Consider the following 21953-nt stretch of genomic DNA (forward strand, 5'->3'; position numbering starts at 1 on the left):
TCTCCTGTATTAAAAGGGAGTGGTGGCATCAGAGCACATCAGTAGAAGCAAGGTGGACCTGGGAGAAGCTTGGTGATGTAGCAGGTCAGCTTTTGACGCTCTATAGAGGTCATGGTAACATGACCACAACCTCCTTTCATTTCCATCCAAATGCTTGCAAGAGTGCAAAAGTTAGCATCAGCAATTAACAGTCTGCATTTTTGATGCAGAAAGCAGTGCTTACTTGGAGCTAAAGGGCAAATTTTGTTAATCATTTTGTTTTGGTAAGGAGAGACTCATTCTCATTGTGGGATGTCCCATTCCTACATAAGAAAATTATAGACAAGGATATAGAATTTTACTATGGCTGCATGGTAATAAAAGCTAATAAAATAATAACCAATTAGATGGTTATAAAGCTTGAGCATATTAAAGTATTATGCAAATACTGATTAACTATAATACCATAAACTCACAAAGCAAGCAAAAGCATGCCTGATTGAAATTATAGGAGCTTTTATTTGCATGTCTACAGAATCTATTATTAGTGGGTCTCAAAGGACCTTACAAGAAATAATTACTAAAGCCCATAAATATGACCAGTAAATGTCATTTTGCTAAAGGAATGCAAAAGAATTCTCCTTTATCTCATACATATCCCAAGACTAAGATGCCCGAGCAAAAGTATTCTATCTGTATAGAGAGGGTATTCATATATTCTGGATGTTTGGGGTGGTGATTTCCTAAGTGTACAAACAGGTTTTTGTACACTTCTTTTATAGAGTAGGTTCTTTTATAGAGTAGTATCTCAGTACACTAGGTTAGAATGCTTCACTTATTTCTGCAAATTTACATGAAGAATAGCTTTAAACAAACTTTGCCAATAAGTTATATTTTAATAGTTCTCTGTTGACTATAGTATCAAATTTGGAAAACAAAAATTATGCCAAGTTCACATGAAGTGTTTAAAAATGTTTTGGAGTGTTACGTCAGGTTTATTTTTCCTCAGGCTGACATCCTATTCCATGGGCTAACTACTTATTGACACAGGCAGAGAAACTTCACATTTTTTTTCTTCTTTCTTCTGTAGCAAGTTCTAAAATGTTGTGAGGACTTCTAAGCTGCCCTTTCTGGTCCACCTTCCCGCCTCACATACTCCCCAAGCTAAGGAGGGGTTGGAAAAGCAGGAGAAAGTTCCCAGGGTCCAACTCTCCCTCTACTTCTGGTCCTCACACTCTCCACGCGTGGTTGATACTCATTCTGTGTCCGGGGCTGATAGACTATTTATGGCAGCTGCCAATCACTGTTGTGAGGGAGCTGTACCTCTGTGACCAGACCTGCGTGCGGTATGGGACACTGGAGCCCGGAGAGCTGAGTGAGTTGACTGAGGTCAGACAGCTGGTTTCTGCCTCACAATTAGATAGGGGACCACAATCGAGGTCCCCAGACTCCTAAACCAAAGTCCTCCCCCCCGCTTGATCTCATGGTGATTATATAATGCTTTGAGTCTCTCTCTCTCTCACATACACACACACATACACACATACACACACACATACATACACAATCTTGAAAGTCAGAAGCAGAGGACCACAACTAGAGGAAACTCTTTGTTGGCTTCATCCAGGACTGTGGGTTGAAAGTCTAGAGGTGGAACTTCAGAGATCTGGAGAAAAATGGAGAGACATGCATGCAGAGTTGAAAGGGTGAACTGTGGGAAGGTTGGGAGGAAGAAGCTGAACAGTTGGACGTGCAGGAGACTAAAGAGCAAGGCAAAGTAGAGAGACCAGGCAGAATGGTCTTAGAAGTACTAGGAAGATGATTGAGTTTGTGCCCATGGCAATGGGTACAGTGTACATGAAAAAAAAAAAAAAAAAAACCCTCTTGATTACTGGGTGAGGAGCCTTAGGTTCCTGCAGTCTCTTGGGAAGCGGCCAGAGGGGAGGGAGAGAGCCAGGCAGGTGCAGCGGCCATGGACATTCTCAGGGAACACAGGCTGAGAACGAATCCCTGGGAAACAGTGGCATGAAGGAGACTGCTGAGAGAATTGTGTAGGTTGGTGTCTATTCTGTGAGAGATGCTACATTTAAAATTATAATTTTCATATTTTTCCAGGGAAAACTGAGGCTGCCATCAAAAACTTTGGTCCATACTACAGTCGCCAGTATTCGGTGGCTTTCGGCAATCACGTGCGCAGTGAAGTAGAACAGCAAAGAGATTTAACGTCACAATTTTTGAAGACCAAGGTAACTATAGACCTTTGGCTCATGAATTTCTTCCACTGAAGAAAGCTTTATAGTTCATAATGTTTCAGAAATAAATGATTTGAATGATAGTTTAAAAAATATGCTCTGAAATCATTTCGTGTTCAAAAAATCCTGTTTGCTTAGAAATTAGAATATATAGGATTTCTTTTTTTTAATTTATTATTATTTTTTTAGTTGTGGATGGACACAATACCTTTATTTCATTTATTTAACTTTTTGTGGTGCTGAAGATTTGAACCCAGTGCCTCACATGTGCCAGGCAAACACTCTTACAACTGAACTACAACTCCAGCCCAGCTATAATTCCAGCCCTGTATGATTTCTTGTTGATAGTGTAATCCATATAAAAAGAAATTGGCATTATTCCACATGTGTTTTTTTCCCACATTGATGCTTTGATATCAGGAAATCTGACCTGCTGTTGGAAAGTTCAGTTTTTAAAAAGTCATAATTGCAGTGTCTTCTGCTATGGGCATTTTTATTTTGGTTCCTGATCAAATATGATTTTTCTCTTTGAGCTCTCTAATATATTCTTATTATTTTGCTCCATTATTAACTTTAACCTCAACAAATATTTATTAGCACCTCCTTGTCAGACTGTTATTTCTGACAGAGTGCTAATGCATATTAGAACTGGAGAGTGAGACCAATTCTCTGCCTTCTTGGGGTTCATATTCAAACATAGGAATCAGGCCATAAACTAACAAACAAACAAATATCGGGTGATGTCAGGTCATGGAAAACGCCACAAAGAAAAATAAAGCAGACATCTTCTTTTGGGGAAGTTGGTAGGCGAGGGAAGCCCTCTGTAGAGATGGCTGGAATGAATGACAGCTATATGAGAGTTCATGGGAAGAGTATCCAGAGACCCTACAGTCAGGCTGGGAAAGCTGGTGTGCCCAGAGTGCTGTGTGCAGGGGACAGGGATGAGCAGCGATTACAGAAAGGCAGACAGAGACCAGACGGTGTAGACCTGTAGGACACCAGAAGGGTTTGATTTTGTTTTAAATGTAATGGGAAATCCCACTGGAAGCTACTAAATACGGAGTGACCTATGAAGGGTGGGTAGAGAATAGACTATGGGAAGGGAGGGGAAATGGGAGACTGGCAAGGAGGCTACTGCAGAAGCCCAAGAGAAGAGTGGAGAGGAATTGAACTAGAAGGGCGGTGGTGGTAGAGAGAAGAAGTACTTATGATGGAGGTGACAGAACTTGCTATTAGCAGGACAGGATCAGTGCTGATCTCTTGGTCTTTAACCTGAGTAATAAGTGGATAGACTTGCCTTTTACTGGGGAGTGAATGGGAGGCCTGAGTTTATTTTTGCCAAAGGTTGAGATGCTTATTTTACATACACCTATAGAAATATTGAATAGGCAGTTGGGTATTCCGATCCGGAGCTCAGTGGAGAGATTGGGACCGGAGAAGAGCCATCTGGGGAGTTGTTGTCTTATAACCAAGAGGAAAGTCATGGGGTGTAATTGAGAATGAACACGGAGAAGAGGCACAGAGTACTGGCCCCACCAGCATTTGGACATCAGAAAGAGGAGAAGGATCCAGACACGTGGGCTAAGAAAAAACAGCCTGTGGAGTAGGAGAAAAATCAGGAACGTGTAAGGTGCCAATAAGGACAGGATTTCAAGGAGGAAGTGGGTGATAAATGGTGAAACGCCACGCAGAGGCTGTTAGCCACTAGATTAAGCAACACGGGTATGTAGGGAGAGCTGATAGGAATCCCTGTGAAGCTTTGGTTCTTAAAATTTAGGGAGCTTGTTTAAAATGCAAATTCTGAGCTGGCTGGTAGTGCAAGCATGTAGTCCCAGCACTGGGAGACTGCTTGAGCACAGGACTTTGAAACCAGCCTGTCCCCAAACAAAACAGATGCAAATTCTGGTCCACACCCCAGAGAATCTGATGCAGTAAGTCTAGGGTGAGTTCACATTTTTTAGCCTAGCAAGCTTATCCATTGATGAAATGGCCCAGCTTGAGGAAAGATGCATGTAAGAAGATGAAGTTCCCCTTATATTGGTTCCAACCTCATTTGACAAGAGGAGTGAGGTCTTCTCTGACCTTTATTTTTGGTACTGGGGATTGAATTCAGGGGCACACGACCACTGAGCTACATCCTCAGCCTTATTTTGTATTTTATTTTAGAGATAAGATCTCACTGTGTTGTTTAACGCCTCAATTTTGCTGAGGCTGGCTTTGAACTGGCAATCCTTCTGCCTCAGCCTCCCAAGCCACTGGGATTACAGGCATGAGCCACCGCACCTAGCCTCTCTGACCTTTTAACTAGGCAAGATATCAAGCTGCCACGTTGTCTGTCACAATGGAACTTTAAGCCACTTTGCTGGACTACATTTTGAAATAACGTGGGAATTGTACAATGAGAGGGGATAGAAATTATCCCTACACTTCAAGCCCAATGGAGGACCTAAGTAGGAATCTACTGGAGATTCCCCTGTACCATATCTATCATCAAAGTTAAGGAGAGATGCCCAGCCTTTTAAATCGGAGAGGTAGAACTGAGGTTTGCTGGCTTGATGCCTCCCTGTTTTTGAACCCAACATGATATCAAGGAGAGTCAGGATGGGTGAAGTGTTTGTAAGCCTGGGTCCCCATGGCTTTTGGGAAAGCCATTGAGCACTGGCTCTTGAAGCGCCCATGGAGGTGTGATGAATCGAGGAATCACCTGTTCATTCTTCTACTTTTCTGGAAATTACCCTGAGACATGCCAGGGATTTGGGGTACATGTCCACAGCTTACATTATCCCAACTCTCTCCCTCTCCCCCACAGCTTATCGAGCATTTATTAAGTGCCATGTGTATGCAAGGTACAACTTTATTGTGATAATCCCTTCTACCATATGCTCCTATACCTACAGCAAAATACAGGAAAATGAAAATGTTATTTTTAATACATAAAAATAACAATAGGACAAATATTTGTGTTTGGTCAGGAGGAAGGGGCGATGGTGGAGGAGAGGAGGAAGGGGCGATGGTGGAGGAGAGGAGGAACGGCCATTTCCCCAGGTTCTCTGCACACCATGATTTCCTCAAACAGGCCTTGAAACACCAGGACTAAGGCCATGGTAACCCAGTGTGTTCTCTCTTGTTGAGGTGGCTAACTTTGTCCATCTTCTTTAAGCCACCGCTGGAACCAGGAACCGTCTTGTACGAAGCAGAGCTCTCACAGTTTGCTGAAGACATACGGAAATGGAAGGACAGATACGTTGTGGTTAAAAATGATTTTGCTGTGGAAAGCTATGAGAACAGAGAGGTGAGACATTTCCCTGTTACCCCAGATTCTCGCAATATTCTTACACCCTTGGTGAGGTGGATCGGCTCGTCCTCTCCTTTGCCACAGATCCGTGCAAGAAGCACTCATTCGGGGATTATTTCAATTAAAATGACATTTATTGAATTTTTATTCTGGGCCAAGTGTTACACAAGGTTCTGGTTAAATGGCTGTTGATTAGACAGATGTTTACAGTCCTGGGGACAAGACAGACTTTGAGCACATGATCACAAGTGAGTGTGAAAACGGAAGGCTGCGCAGAGTGGCTGAGTTCGCACAGGAGCCTTTCCCACGGCCCTTCAGCCTCCAGGTCTTTCCCAGTCACTGGCTTGACATCCTTCCCTCTGCTGTCTTCATGTCTTCCCACTCTTAAGCCTTGTGTGTGACAGAAGGCAAAGGAGTTACTTATTCACTAAGGTTGTGATGGGATTTGCCTGGGTTCCTGGGAATTTAGAACACTCCACCTACTTTATTCCACTTCTTGATGATTCCCCCCACCGCTTTTGGACTTTTTTCCTGGTTATTTTTCTTGTTTGTAAAAGGTTGAAAGATGATGTATATAAAATGGACTAGACCTTGAGAGGACTTCAGTTTTTTTGGTTCCTATTTTTTTCCCCACGTAGGGATGTAACACACGAGGGAAAGTACACTGGGCAGCGAATTTGGGAGAGTACAGTTTAGGTCAAGCGCCACTCATTGGAATTGAACTCATGGACAAGTGACCTGCTGTCTCTGGGCCACAAAAGTAGAAAATTTGGTTGAATGATCCCAATGGCTCCTTCCAGATCTCAGACTGTACACAGTTTTATCTACATAAAATCCTCAACCCGCCCCCGCCCCCTTGGAAATGAGTGATCACGATTTACCAGTTAAAGATCATAACATGTTTAAAATTCTGCAAAGTTCAAGAGCGGTCAGGACAAGCTGCATGGTATGGAGACAGCTGCCTGATACTCAACCGTAGTAGGAAGCTTCGGGCTGGCAGACCATGTGTTTCCTTCCCATTTCTGGTAGAAATTAGGAATAAAATATAGTGCAAACATATTTCACAGGCTACTGGATGAGGTTCAAGTGCTCTCTTGAGTAGACTTACTTCCTTCAACATTGGCTAAGTTTATACTTTCTCCACTTATCTATGTTAGGATTTCATTCAACACTTAATTTGTACTCAGAAGCAAAGTATTAATACACTACAAATTGCAATGGTAGTAATAACAGATTGCTTTATTTTTTTTTAGAGAGAGAGAGAGAGAGAATTTTTTAATATTTATTTTTTAGTTTTCGGTGGACTCAACATCTTTATTTTATTTTTATGTGGTGCTGAGGATCGAACCCAGCGCCCCGCGCGTGCCAGGCGAGCGTGCTACCGCATGAGCCACATCCCCAGCCCTGCCTTATTTTTTTTATGGCCCCTTATAATGTCCTTTCAGAGAAGCTTGAGGAGAGGCAGTGTAGCATACTGGTTAATCCGACAGGTTTTGAGTCACATCTTTGCCAGGTTCTAGGGATATGTCCTTACCTAAATTGTAAATCTCCTTGAACCTCAGTTTTCTCATTAATGAATGCATGATCCCTTTGTTGTTTACAATAAATAAATTTATTGAGGCATTTAGCACCTAGCCAGGCCTTTGGTTGAACCCAATGTTGTGCAGATATGATTATTTCTAACTAAATTGGGAGGAAACCCTGAAGGGCTTTTTCTTTGGTTTACTTAAGGTTTTTGCTACATTTGACGCTAATTGAAATTTCTCTGTGAATCAAATTTTGGTGGTTTGTTTTACTTCTTGGTTCTGAAAACTTGCTCCCTCAACTTGAAATTTATGAGTGATACTGTTGTTTTTTCGTTTTGTTTTTGGTCCAGTACTTTCCACCAACCTGTGGTCATTAAGATAGAATGGCTGAATTTGATAATAAACACATATTTTTATAAACTCACTTGGATATTTAAAGGGAAATTCCAGTCACTTATCATTGCTTACAGCTTTAATAAAAATCATGATTTTTAATTTATAAAAGTGCTTTTAAAAAAAATACACACCCCAGAATCGCACATTAAGAACCTATAAATTGCCTGTTGTTTTATTGTGAGTCCAATTCTGGGTGGTAACTAAGCAGGAGCACTGATAAGTCTACCTTCTGCACACTGGCCCTGGGGCTGGACAGACATGAGGAAAATCCTGGATTTGTTACCTACTCACTGCTGGGCCATTGGCAAGTGATTCAATCTCTTTGAGCTTCATTTTTCTCACTTGTAAAATAGAGATAATACCTAACTCATTGTGCTGTTTTTAGGATTAAACAATGTAATGTTTATGAAAGCCAATGAGCTTATTATAACTAATAACAATTCACATTTGAGTCCAGCCTGAATCAAATTGCTTCTGAAATTTCTCCAGACCATACATATTTAGATTGTCCTGTGTTAGGCTCTGGATCCCAGATGTGTTGAAGCCGTTGATGGATGGTTCTCACAAGTATGAAAACAAACTTCTCAGATATCTGAGAGTTTGTTTAGTTTGGGTTTCTTCACTCGCTATCTTACTGATGCAGAATGTGTTATTGTTATTCTGAGTTTGTTGCCTAGATCAATGTTATTTTAGTTATTCCCAAGGGTACTCTTGGGCGTTTGGGTCCCACAGTTTCTTGGTTTCAATTCTCAGCTTGCATTAAGGTTTCTATTTTCAAAATTCTGCCTGGATGTAGGCATCTCCCTTCCGGCACACATACTTCATCTGGGTGACCTTGTGGCTGTGTCTGCCTAACTGCTCTAGGGATGCTCTGTGCCTCTTCTGCATTTCTTAAACAGCAGAGCTTCCTGTCTGCCACCAGAATGGTTTGATGTCACAAAACTGCACTACCATCTCAACTATTTTATGCCCAACAGGCACATCTGAGGGCCAAGCCGTTGGCATATTTTATCACAGAAACATTTTAAAGTTTCTGATGGAAATCCAGTAACCATCATTACAGTTCCTTGTTGCATCGTCTTGTTGGTCAATGAACCTGGTCCACATCAGTCACCGAGCATTTTGTGCAGCAACTGTGAGGTTGTCACCTTCTCGGTTATCAGAATGACTCGGCATTAGTGACTGAAATGGCAAATGTGGTGTGTGCGATTCTGGGGTGTGCATTTTTTTTTTTAAAGCACTTTTATAAATTAAAAATCAAGTGCATGTTGCTGAAGTCATTTTTCCCATTCGAGAGCATACCTACGAAGAATATTCCCGAGATTAGGGACCCTGATTTGACATGTTGTGACCATCACACAAAAGTACTAGATACTGCCTTGCAAGTGGCAGGTATGCAGAACAGATTTTTTTTTTTTTTTTAAATAAATGGCTCTAACTCAGTGACCTAGTGTGGAGATTTCTGTCTCTGGGTGTGTGTATCTGAGTCTACGTGTCCATTTTTAATATGACTTTCCAAAAATCCAAATGGGGAAGAAATTCATTCACTTATGCCTTTTCCTCCCAGGCCTATCAGAAGGGAGCGGCTCCTAAAAGTCGAATTCTTCCAGCTGGTGGCAAGGTGTTAACATCAGAAGATGAATATAACCTACTGTCTGACAGGCATTTCCCAGACCCTATTGGTAAGTCACTGAGCATCTTTTTTCAAGGAAAAAAAATTAAACTGATTTTACTGAGCCAGAGCAGTGGTTCTTAATGGGGAAGAGGAATTTAACTTTGTAGGGCCATTTATCATTTTGGTTGTTTCAATTAAAATGTGAGTGCTACAGGCCAGGGATAGTGGATACAGGCCAGGATGCTGCTGGAGATCCTGTAGTGCATGGGACAGTCTCCAACAATGAAGAGAAAAAATCAGTAATGTCCAGGTTGAGAAACCCATGCCTCACAGACAAAGGGAAGACATCATTTCTCTTGTTTAGCCAACATTATACCACTTCTGTTATTTGATGTTCCATTTAGTATTACACAAATCAGTTATTGTGTTTCTAGCACATGGAAAATTTGCTATTGGTCAAATACCTGGAAGCTTTTGAACATATTGCAGGCTTTGATAGCACTTCCCAGAGCAGTGGAAATAAATAGGTAGGGCTCAGTCTGTGAAAAGCACAATCCCATTCTTTGAATAAATAAGACTGACCCTGTTGGGGGATTATTGTCTTTCTAATTTTGGGGTGATATGCAATTAAACATCCCAAATTGACAAAAAAACGAATTTAAATATTATAGCAATTCATAGCTAATATGTAAAAAATTTTAAAAAGGCACTGTATCAATTCATCTGTCTATAAATAAAGCTGAGCGCTGCCATAGAAAGAGCATGGAACTCAGAACTGGGAGCCGGGACTTTTATCTACTTCTCACTGTGCCACTTATCAAATATTTTAGAGGAGCAGGCTGCTGAACCATTCTGGTTTCTATTTCTCCAATTCTAAAATGAGGCTTTGAACTTGAAAGTCTAAAAGGGTATTTCTGATATTTCTAGCTTTAACATTCTTTGATTCTCATTCATTCCTTTTTTTTTTTTTTTTTTTTAGAGAAAGTGATGGATAATGTATAGACTAAATAGGGCAATTCACAGAGATTCATGAACTGTGAATAATGTGATAGCTCCATCTGGCTTTGTATAAATCATACCACATAGTAATTACTTGGCTTCTTGAAGAGAGGCCTGGTTTTTATTAATAGGCACAATCATTTCATTATAATTTATGGGAAAAATGTAATCATTCCATCAATTGTTATTTTGGTGAAGAATGCTTAGCATAGTGTTTTTAATAACACAATTATGGGATTAGTACATGGATCATAAACCTAGATTAACAAATTATTACTAAGTAATTCAGGCTAAAACAACACTTTATGTACACTATACACATTATTATATTTTTTATTTTCTCTCAACATTTACTTATTTGCCATCCTGACTACAGAGCTGTAGCTAGAAATGGAATACCAACATATTGGCTGTTCAGAATTTCTCCAGAACTTTTCAAGGAAATCCATCGGAACAGACAATATACTTATTGATTTGTTCTTGAAATCATACCAGAAGAATGAAAAGCAATGAAAAACACAAAGCTTATGTGACTAATGCCTTTGTCCCAAGGCTTCAGATTGGGGCATTTTAATGACTATTTTTATCATATGGTGTGGCCTTCTGAGTTTTAAAAATAGAATATTCTATAGTAGGTCATTTGTGATGTCTTTGTGATACAATTCAGAAAATATGCAGATGGATGGCATTTGGAAAAATTATTGTAAAAGGTTAAGTGAGGGAACTCTTGGCTAATAGGAGTGGATTTTATGGGTCTTGCTGAAGCTTTTAATTGCAGAGGGTCAAAGTTGATTTCAGTTGTTTGTACAAAATTGTGACATCTTGGAAAGGGCAAGGAGAATTGATTCACAAAACCATGTTAATCAAGAGGACTTACTATGTGACAGTATTTCTACCAAAAAGAAACTTAGGCAAGATAAAAGGAATTGTCCTTGCTTGATTGAGAAAAGGCACCAGAGCTTATGAATATTAAGGCGTCTGTTGTTGACCCTATGTTTTGCTAAAGTGATTCACTTATTTGGCATTTTATTAGTTAGATGGTGGTTTGCTGCACATGAAGAAAAATTCAATTAAATACACAGTTTTTATTATCTTTTTTTATTTGTTCTAATTAGTTATACATGACAGTGAACTGCATTTTGACACAGCGTACATATATAGAGTGTAACCCCTCATTCTTCTGGTTGTACATGATATAGAATCACACCGGTCATATAGTCATATATGCATATAAGGTATTAATATCCAATGCATTCTACATCCTTGCTAGAAATATTTGGGTTTTAATCCAGAGTTGGTGTGGCAAATCCATAAATTTGTCAGGGATAGGCTCTGTCTAGTTTTCTCCTATTTATTTCTAGGCTGTGGACCTTAATAGCAGAGTCCAGGATGGCTGCTGGAGCTCCAGCCACAGCTTTCTCATTTCAGGCAACAGGAAGGACAAAACAGACGGAGGGGTGTGCATTCCCTTTCTCCAAGGTTGCATACACCACTTCAGTTACATCCCATTGGCCAGAACCTAGTAGCTATGGGTTACCAAACTACAGGGAAGCTGGAAATATGTAACAGTCTTCATGCAGTCATTTGCCCAACTGAAAATCAGGGTTTTTATGCTGAGAAAGAAGGGCTGAAAGGGTGCTGTTACATCTAGAGGTGTCCACAGCCTGCAGCTGTTCATGCATTGGTTTGTTAACTCACATGGCGATTCATTCTTAGTCACTGTGTGCCAGGCTTGGTGCTGGAGGCCAGCTTTTGCCCCCAGTGCTTCCACTCAGTTCCCTTCAGGTCCCAGGACAATGGAACAGAGCTTCTGTATATGCCCCCTAGAAGTCTGTTCTGTCCTTGAGTCAATCCTATTTTATTAACTTACCAGGAACTGGCTCCTTCTGGGGCCTTCCTCCCAACATTAATATTTTTTTAATTTATATATGACAACAGAATGCATTACAATTCTTGTTACACATATAGAGCACAATTTTTCATATCTCTGGTTGTATACACAGTATATTCACACCAATCTGTGTCTTCATACATGTACTTTGGATAATAATGATCCTCACATTCCACCATCATTTCTAACCCCATGCCCCTTCCCTTCCCCTCCCACCCTTTTGCCCTATCTAAGTTCATCTACTCCTCCCATGCTCCCGCTCCCTATCCCACTATGAATCAGCCTCCTTATATCAAAGAAAACATTCAGCATTTGTTTTGGGGGGATTGGCTAACTTCACTTAGCATTATCTTCTCTAACTCCATCCAGTTACCTACAAATCTCATTTTATTCTCTTTTATTGCTGAGTAATATGATGTATATATGCCACTTTTTTTTTTTATCCATTCATCTATTGAAGGCCTTTAACTTGGTTCCACACTTTAGCTATTGTAAATTGTGCTGCTGTAAACACTGATGTGGCTGTGTCCCTGTAGTATGCTGTTTTTAAGTCCTTTGGGTATAGACTGAGGAGAGGGACAGCTGGATCAAATGGTGGTTCCACTCCCAATTTTCTAAGAAATCTCCGTACTGCTTTCCATATTGGCTGCACCAATTTGCAGTCCCATCAGCAGTGTATGAGTGTGCCCTTTCCCCCACATCCTCGCCAACACTTATTGTTGTTTGTATGCAAAATAGCTGCCATTCTGACTGGAGTGAGAAGAAATCTTAGAGTGGCTTTAATTTGCATTTCTCTAATTGCTAGTGATGATGAATATTTTTTCATGTATTTGTTGATTGATTGAATATCCTCTTCTGAGAAGTGTCTGTTCAGGTCTTTGGCCCACTTATTGATTGGGTTATTTTATTTTATTTTTTTTTTGGTGCTGAGCTTTTTGCGTTCTTTATATACCCTAGAGATTAGTGCTGTATCAATGTGTGAAGGGTAAAGATTTGCTCCCAAGACGTAGGCTCTCTATTCACCTCACAGATTACATGCATTGGAGAAAAGATAGCCTCCTCAACAAGTGGTGCTGGGAAAACTGGAAATCCATAAGCAACAAAATGAAATTAAGCCCCTGTCTCTCATCATGCACAAAACTCCACTCAAAATGGATCAAGGACCTAGGAATAAAACCAGAGACCCTGCATCTAATAGAAGAAAAAGTAGGCCCTAATCTCCATCATGTGGAATTAGGCCCCAGCTTCCTTAATAAGACTCCTTTGGGGCAAGAATTAAAATCAAGAATCAATAAATGGGATGGTCTCAAACTAAAACGTTTCTTCTCACCATCTTTACTATTAACGACGAGTTTCTTGAATGCCAGTGCTCTCTGCAGACTCCCAGGGGGTCCTCTTCCCCCCCATTCCCTGCTCATTCTGTACACAGGGAACACCCAACCAACTTTTCCTTCTGCATGTTCTCTGGGACTCTGGGAAGAAGCAGGGACTTTTAGCCATGTGCAGTGGCTTGTAACTGGAATGCAGGAAAGGAGTCACGCGGAGGCAAGGCTTCTGCCGAGTAGCCTGGTTGAACATGCGTTGCTTGGAAAGGATTTGGAGCAAAAAGATGAAAGTCTCATTCTTGAGGGCTTCTAAAATTCCCCAGGCCAACATGGCACATCTGTTGACTGAACACGCTGACGCTAAAGGTCTCCTGGTTCCCCTGATTGTGCTGTGGGCTGAGGATACCAGGACGTGTGAGAGGCCGTCCCCACCCTCTGGGAGCCCACTGTTCAGGGTGGTGGCTCTGCTTCCTGGGAGGCGACTGTGAGAATCACTGGGGAAGCTCATCGCACTCTCCCCGCCACTGTCCCCTGAGTATGGGGGCCAGACATGGCAACCGGTCATCACGGTGGTTTGGGGGAGCAAGGAGAGGAGCACCCAGTTCTGTCTCAGGTGGCAGAGGAGGTGCTGGCAAAGGCATCCCAGAGGAGATGGCTTCTGAACCAACTTTTGCAGGAGGAGAGAGAATGTTCTATGGGAGAGTGTGACGGGAAGGAAGGCGGGAAGGGTGGTGTGGAGTCCAGGAATGACAGGAAACGTCACGGAGGGGATGAGCCCACCTGGGCTGGTGTAGACAGAGTGGAATAGAAACCACTGGAGACCAGCACAAGCATCATCACTTAGTGTGACACGGGGGGATAGCAAAGGAACCACAAGGTGACAGAGAAGAAACGGCTTTAAAAACAAAACAAAACATACAGGAAACGGGGAGAGAGAAGCTCTTAGAAGTGAAGAGGTGTTGCCAGCAGCAACAGCTACCCTAGATCAGACCGAAAGGGCAGGTAAGAGAGAAGCAGCCATGTGCTGGCAGTAAGGATGGCACTGGTGACACCAGCCATGGAGTGAGACTAGAGGTGGGGGGCACTAGGGAAGGGATGGGCCGAAGTCCGAACTAGCGTGTCCCTCACCCATGTTCCATCTCATGGCCTGCCCCAGATACCCTCCCAGCCTGAAGTTGGTATTTAAGGTAAGAGACCTGTGTGCTGAGATTGTGTTTTAACATGTCTTTAGCTTCCAGTGAGAAGGAGAACTCTCAGCCGTTTGTGGTGCTGCCCAAGCCTTTCCCAGTGTACCTGTGGCAGCCCTTCCTCAGACATGGCTACTTCTGCTTCCACGAGGCCGCGGACCAGAAGAAGTTCAGCACCCTCTTGAGTGACTGCATCAGGCACCTGAATCATGGTACGGCACCGCTTCCTTCTCGTCCCGAATGGGCTGCCTTTCCTGAGTTGACTTGGTCATTCGAGATTCCCAGAAGGAGGGACAGAGAGTACGGCCCGGGGGGTGGGGAGGGACACCCAGGGAAGTGACAGTTCTGTCCTGGAGGCATGTGGCCCGCTCACTGGTTGTTCAGCCAGGACTGGGAAGTCTCAGGGAAACAGAATGGGGCGTGGGGATCTGGTGGCCGTGGCTGCTCTGTGACTCTTCATGCCTATCATTTCACACCTGATTCTCCCTCCTCCTCCTCTTTCCTGATGCTTTTAATCCATATGCCAGCAAGAATGTGCCAATTGACCCCGGCAAACTTCTAGTCTTTATGACGTTTCTCGTTTCTTTTCACCTTTATTTCTGAATAACCGTGCCACTTACCTGACGTCAGCTTTCAATATGTCGCCATAACAGGTAAGGTTCCTGCGGCTCAGGGTTGGAGGCTGCAGTCTGTGGTCGCGGGCCCATTGCTTTGGGGCCTGTGGCGGGCAGCACATCTTGGTGGGAGCAGGTGGTGGAGCAGAGCCCCTCACCTCATGGCTGGGAAGCAACAGGGAATGAGGAGGGAACCAGGGCCCCATGATCCCTTCCAAAGACAGATCCTTAACCACCTTAAAGACCTCCCAGAGTGTGCCCACTTTTAAAGATTCCTCTACCTCCTGTAAATACCTAGCTGGGGACCAGTCCTTTACCATGTGGCTCTCCAGGGGACATGTACCCAAAACCAAAGCAATGGCTCTCAGAACTTGAGAGTTTGTGAGACTCACCGGGAGAACCCAGTTAAAACCCAGGTGTCAGGGCTCCACCGCAGACGTTCTGACTCGCTGGGTCTGGGCTGGGCCCTGGGTTTTGCTTTTCCTACGAACTGTCAAGTGACCCAAGTGCAGCTGGTCCAAAGGCCACGCTCGGAGTGGCATTGCTTCAGACCCTTTTGCCTCAGGTATTGATTTGATGAATATTCCAGCTATAATAAAAAGACCTTTCATTCCATTATGTGGTGTTTTTGATACCTGGATGTGAATGCATTGTGTTCTTTGGAAGTCAAAAAGGCAGCCAGTCAAATGCCATCGGCCTTAACTCTGTGCCCAGCTCCACGCGGGTGTTAGGAACGCAGGAAGGAAGTATGCAAAGTTCCTCTCTCAGGGCATATTTAGACTCAAACAGGGGGAGCGAAAACATATTCTGATTTGATAGTTATCAAAGTTAATGTGTTAAAGAGTTAACTAGAGGTCACAGCCTAGGGAAGAAGCGGCTACAGATGGTCTCAACTTGACAGTGTTAGAATTAATGATTTTTCTAGTTTATGACAGTGCAAAAGCAATATGCATCTGGGTTCATAATAATGAGTATGATTCTCTCTTGAAGCTGGACAGTGGCAGTGAGGGCAGCTCCCAGGCAGCCACATGATCATGAGGGGAAACAACCAATACTTTTCCAGTGTGTTATGTTGACAGAGATTTCTAGATCTCATGCTTTGTGTTTTTGCATCCTATCATGTCTACAAAACACCCATCTCTGTGTGCATGAGGCATTCAACATGTTACTATAAAATAGGTTTGGCCTTAGATTATTTTTCTACATTAAGTTAATCCAAGTGTGCTAAGCACATTTAGGGAAATCTAGGCAAGCTCTGGAGCTTGATAGGTTAGGTGCATTTTCAACTTATATTTTCAACTTGTGATGAGTTTATTAGAATATAGCCCCATGAAGGTCAAGAGGCACCTGTCTAGTACTGAAAGTCTTGAGCAGTTGACATTGAGCAGAGTTACCTTCCATGAGCACCTTATTTCCTACTATGGTTAATTTTATTGTACACCATGAAGTTCAGGGGTTTCCCCAAGACCATCAGTCCCACAGAGCAAGTCACTAGTGATGCATCTCAGCCACTTCTTGGGTTTTAATTTGCATATCAATAGGAGGCTAATGGAAAAAAATAATGTCACCCTGTCTTGCTATAGCAACTCATCATAATATTGACTCCTGACTAGTTAGAGTCTTTATAAAAATAATTCCCTTATTAATATCTTGCCTTGTGGTTTTGATGTTTCAGAGACAGAATCGTCCAGCTCTGCCTGTTCCATGCAGCTCATTTTTCAATACTCTTACCACCTCTGAGTCTAGTACGAACATGCAGTTGGCACTGAACACAAGAACTGCGAAGTTTCACTGAACAGAGAATGTTCTGGGCCTAGCCAAGTGGGACTGACCACACTCCCCCTCCCATGTACATAATAGGAATTTCTCTGGGGAGTTTTGAATGTTATGTAGCCTGCATTTAGACACCATTTATGGAAGACTCCAGCAGATTCAAAACCCAAGTCTGCTCTCCAGTATGTTATCAAAGGCACTAAGATAATGAGGCCTAGTTTTATTACCCTGGGTCTGTGGCACATTCTTCTGTCCAGAAACCATTTGTCCCTCACTAAGTCCTTATGCAGAAAATCTGGCCTAACTTCCAGTGGCTCCAGTCAGAGTTGCAGACCATCATGACATTACAGGGAAAAGTGGTTGGCTATTGTGGGCTGGTGAGCTCATGGGTCTTTCCTGTCTTGCTTCTCTTTCTGTTCTTGTGTGTGTGTGTGTGTGTGTCTCGCTGGGGATTGAACCTTGGGCCTTGTTCACTCTACCAACTGAGCTATATCCCTACTCCCCCATTCAAAAAAAAAAAACAAGTAGGAAGCTTTATGCTTTTCCTTCCTTCAAGGGAGGGGAACATTTAGAGGCCAAGAGATTTTTACACTCTTATGGAACATGGAGGTGTGGGGGTGTGCACACATGTGTGTTTTGCTTTGATTTGATTTTGGCACCTCTTTATTGAGCAGGCATAAAAATAACTCCCAAGATTAATCTTTAGCAGAACACCTCACTTCACGTCACTTAATATTAAGCCCATCGAATGGCATATGCCTAGAACAACAGCTGCTATTCCCTGTCTCTTGTCCCTCACTGGAGAAGGCCAGGGTTCTTAATGTGAGCTGCTCCAAAATGGGATTTGCATAAATCCCAAAATGTTCTGAGTCATGTACTGTCATCCAAAATTCAGTCCTATTCTTCCGAATTTTAGTTTGCAAAATCTGGTCATTATAGTTACAGAGATACAGTTAAAACTTCAATAAATGTAGAGGGCTGCACACACGCAATATGGAATAATGGTCACATGGATGTGAGTCTGCTCTTCTGGCTCAGGATCATCATTCCTTGGCATGTGACTTTGCAGGAAGAGGAAAAAGTGTTCCTGGCAGGAGGCATGGGATATGTAAGAACCAGATGCAAGACAGAGCCTGGACCGTCCAAGGAACTGGAAGAAGTTTGTTGTGGCTGTTGCTCAGATAGGAGTCCATCAAAGATGGGGAGACAGGTGAGATCCAGGTTTTAAGGGGCTTTGTGATGCACCTTAAAAATTTGGATCTTATTCTAACAGTAATAGGGAACCACCTAAAAGTTTTAAGTAGATAAATGACCTGATCAGACACCCACTTTGGAAAGGTCATAGTGGCTGCAGTGCACGGTGACAGCAGGGGTGGATATAGCTTTCTGGGGTTCCAGGAGGCCACTTAGGAAGCTTTGGCAGGTAACAGATGCTGGTAGCTTGCAGGGAGGAGTGCAGTGTTGAATGAAGGAATAGGTCAGTGTTAAGCCATTGACCTCCACCTAAAGGATTGAGGAACAGAAGAGGTGGATGTTAGAGGACAGCCATCACTGGATGAATGATAATTCTTCCGAGGAAGTGGAATACTGGCAAAGTTTTTTTCAACAGTGCTGTGCTGGCCAGAGGATAGCCTAACTGCCACTAAGCAATTGCTAGTGTTCACATCATTATGAGCACTAAGGAAGAAGGGACAGTAGAGTATCTGGTAAGCGTGAGGGCAGTGGATTTAAAAGTACAGAAGAATGACCCAGGGGATTTTGACAAAAATGATCACAATGGTGTAAAGAGACTCTGTAAACCTCAGCAAGCTGCTCAGTCACCTGTGACAAATTGTCACCTCCAAGGGTCCTTGTGATGGGGTCAGCAGGCTGGATGTGGAGCTGTGAGGGTGATTGCATTTTGGAGCTCTTATCCCAGAATTCCCATATGAAACCAGACCCCTTTATTAGATTTGATTTTGGCACTTGGACCTTTTAGGTGTTCAATAAATGTTGCTGAATTAAACTGAGTTTTAGAACAAAAAAAATCACTTATAATTCAAATCAGATACAGCAAATAGTTTGGGTGTATTTATTTATGCGTGGAGTTTGAGGCTCTCTAGTCCTTAGTGACAGATCTCAGATCTATTTTCGCCAACTGAATTTCTACCCAGAGCCCATTTTTACCTATGAATCAAGTTCATTAGTTGAGGGACTAAGTGTTGGGTGTGGGCATCAAACAATTCTTGCTGAAAATTTACAATGAATTTTAGTTTGTAATAGATGAAAACATACTTTTAAATTTCATGGCACAAACTTATATTTTTGGACAAACACATATTTATGAGTTGGAAAATTGCTTAGGCTTTTTGGAGCACTTTAAATGAATAATGTTTGGAGAAACTAAATAAGAATACAACTTTTGCAAACATCTTTTTGGATGCTTTGACTTAAGAAATATTTTATAGTATACTTTTGTTGCAATGCATAAAAGCCTTTATGCATGTACCCAAAACGCTTGGTAATTACCATTTCATAGAAACTAAGTACCAATTTTCTGTTTTAGTAGGACTGTGTCAAACTAGAGTCTTTAAAAGGATTTTTCTCTGCTTGGATTGCAGTCTCTCCTGGAGTTTAGCTTGAGTTCTTTGTGTCACACAGTTAATATTCTACAATTATAAATATTTCTCTTTCTTCCTTTGTGAGTATGTGGTTTTCTCTTAAGAAATCATCACTTCCTCTTTCTGGTCCGTGGTGACTAGTCATCAAACTCTAAATTTGGGAGAGACCTTTGTGGTCACCCATTTGTCTCCTTAGAGTTTCTTTGTGATAAGGCTCAAATAGGTCATAGCAGGGGGTCAGTTGTCCTGACATCTTATATCCTAATGGCCCTTGACAACTGTTTCAGTTGTACATGTCAGGCCTTATAAAAACTTATCTTTTGGGAATTTTAAACATGCTACTTTTTAAGTCGAATCACTCTTGTGATACATTTGCATGATCGGGAGGGAAGCAAATCCAGAGCTATTCATCTGAGGTCATCAGAGAGCTGGGAGGGTTTCTTCATTGGTACTCTGAAAGCTCACTTGGCATCTTGGTCTGCCTGCTAAACAGAATTTTATCTTTGCATATCTTTAGGTTTGCTCTGGAGATAAAGTGGCTGAGAATGTAGCTTATTTACAGGTTAAATTTCGTGTAGTCTAAAATGCAAATCACATATGATTTTATACAACTTAAATAAAAAGACTTTACACTGCTTGTGAGCATATGGGTCGGAATAATTTTAAAATAATTGATCTGAAACATGCTTTCATAATATTTAGTCTTCTGATTCTACTTCAATTACCTGAAATTCTCAAAGAAATCTAAGAGTTGGAGCTGAAGGGACGGGTCTCCACCGGAGTCAAGAACAACAGAGAACTGCTCTCTCTGGGCCATTGGCCCATCTCCCCTTAAGTTCATTGCTGCTTAGAGCTGTGTTGACATGGAACTGCTTTCAAATGCTTCGTTTGGCCTGTCCAACCCGATATTGGTTCATTGAAACCACTAATGCTCAACCCCTTTTCTACTTCCACTCACCAAACAGTTATTTTGATATGAAGGTCTAAAGAGTGTATGTTTACAGTAGTTAAGGGTGACAAATTGGAACAACTACAATTAAAAAAAAAAAAAAAGACTAAATAAGCAGAGAATTGAAGTTAATGCAAGCAAAAAATTCTTTTTTTTTTTTTTTTTTGGTCTGTGCAGTTTAGATTGTGTAGCCTCCAAAAATCACTGGACAGTTTTTGAGATGATTGTGACTGATTGTGGCAACCTTTGAATAGTTTTCAAGTTTTTGTTCCTTTTTTTCTGTTAACTTGTGGTTGGAATCTGTTGAGATTGAAACATACTAATTAAAGTGACAGAACAAATGTGATGGATGTTTTAATCAGTGGTGAGATGATCAACATTTTGAAAGGATTCTACTTAGCATCTATCCCTGAATTTCTTTTAAAAATCTTCAGTAAGATTAAATTGCACCTTGTATAAGGTATAGGCTTCTTTTAAAAGTCAACATCCAGGAGCACTTGGAGAAAATGCTCTCCTGTTGTTCTAGAAAGGGGAGCTATATTTATTTCCTCTCCCACACACACATCAAGAACAAACTTAGAGAAGGGATGTGAGAAGGAAGAGAAGCACAATAGGAGCTACATTGTTCATTCCATTAGCTACTCAGAGTTTTTTAAGTTAAATATTGAGCAGACATACACGAATGCTTAGGATGTATTTAGGAGACATAGAGAACATCCCTGCTCCCTCTGAAATTTCATGTGTTCTTCCCTGTTACTGGTGCCTTCTTTCCTTTGGAGAGAATGCCATCCTGGATTTTGTGCTTTTCTTTTTGATAGCTTTACCCCATACGCTCGATCCTGTTGCATATTTTCAAACTTTATCCATGTGGCATTTTACCACATCTGTTGTCAGGAGGACCCACCACAGGGGACAGCTTGTGTGTTCCCACATGACAAGGGTGAGGTTCTCCCAAGTAAGTGACCCGAGACAGAGAAAGCAGGCAACAGTTTTTCTGATTGTGACCTTGTTCTGGAAGTCACATAGCATCAATTCTGCCTCGTTCTGTTCATAATTAAGTCACTGTGTCTGATCCAAATTCAAAAGGAGGAAAATGGGGCTCCCTGGTTGAAGAAAAGAGCACCAAAGGACCATGTGAGTCATCCAACCTTGGAAGCCTGTGCTTCCTCTTGTCAGCCTTCAGAAGGCTGCAGGATTGGCCATCCTGGGCTGCAGCCTAATGAGGGACCTCAGGCCAGAAGCACCTAGCCAAGCTGCCTTGGGGTTCCTGACCCACTACCATGAGAGATGATGAGTGTTTGTTACTGTTTTTTTTTTTTTTCAGTTGTCAATGGACCTTTTTTATTTGTTTATTCATCTGTGGTTTTGAGGATTGAACTCAGTGCTTCCTGCATGAAAAGCAAATGCTCTGCCACTGAGCTACAGCCCCAGCCCCTGTTACTGTTTTAAACTAGTAGCTTTGAGGGTAATTGGTTTTGTAACACTGGAAAACTAAAATACTTAATTTGTCATCAGTCTTTCTTTTGTTAAGTAAAATGCCATAAATTTCACT

The 21953-nt window shown here is 41.8% G+C and overlaps 1 protein-coding gene across 2 annotated transcripts in view; it reads left to right on the forward strand.

The window, feature by feature from the left end:
• Nucleotides 1-21953, forward strand: part of Niban1 (niban apoptosis regulator 1) — a 136260-nt gene that overhangs the window by 56170 nt on the left and 58137 nt on the right. The window contains exons 2-5 of one of the 2 annotated variants that reach the window (XM_076831767.2): nt 2095-2225; nt 5392-5523; nt 9016-9130; nt 14510-14677. In XM_076831767.2, coding sequence (XP_076687882.2) covers nt 2095-2225; nt 5392-5523; nt 9016-9130; nt 14510-14677 — 546 coding nt within the window. The remainder of the gene's footprint in view (nt 1-2094; nt 2226-5391; nt 5524-9015; nt 9131-14509; nt 14678-21953) is intronic. The other variant, XM_076831768.2, reaches the window with a different exon arrangement.

This window comes from Callospermophilus lateralis, chromosome 13 (assembly GCF_048772815.1).
Source record: "Callospermophilus lateralis isolate mCalLat2 chromosome 13, mCalLat2.hap1, whole genome shotgun sequence".
Lineage (NCBI taxonomy): Eukaryota > Metazoa > Chordata > Mammalia > Rodentia > Sciuridae > Callospermophilus > Callospermophilus lateralis.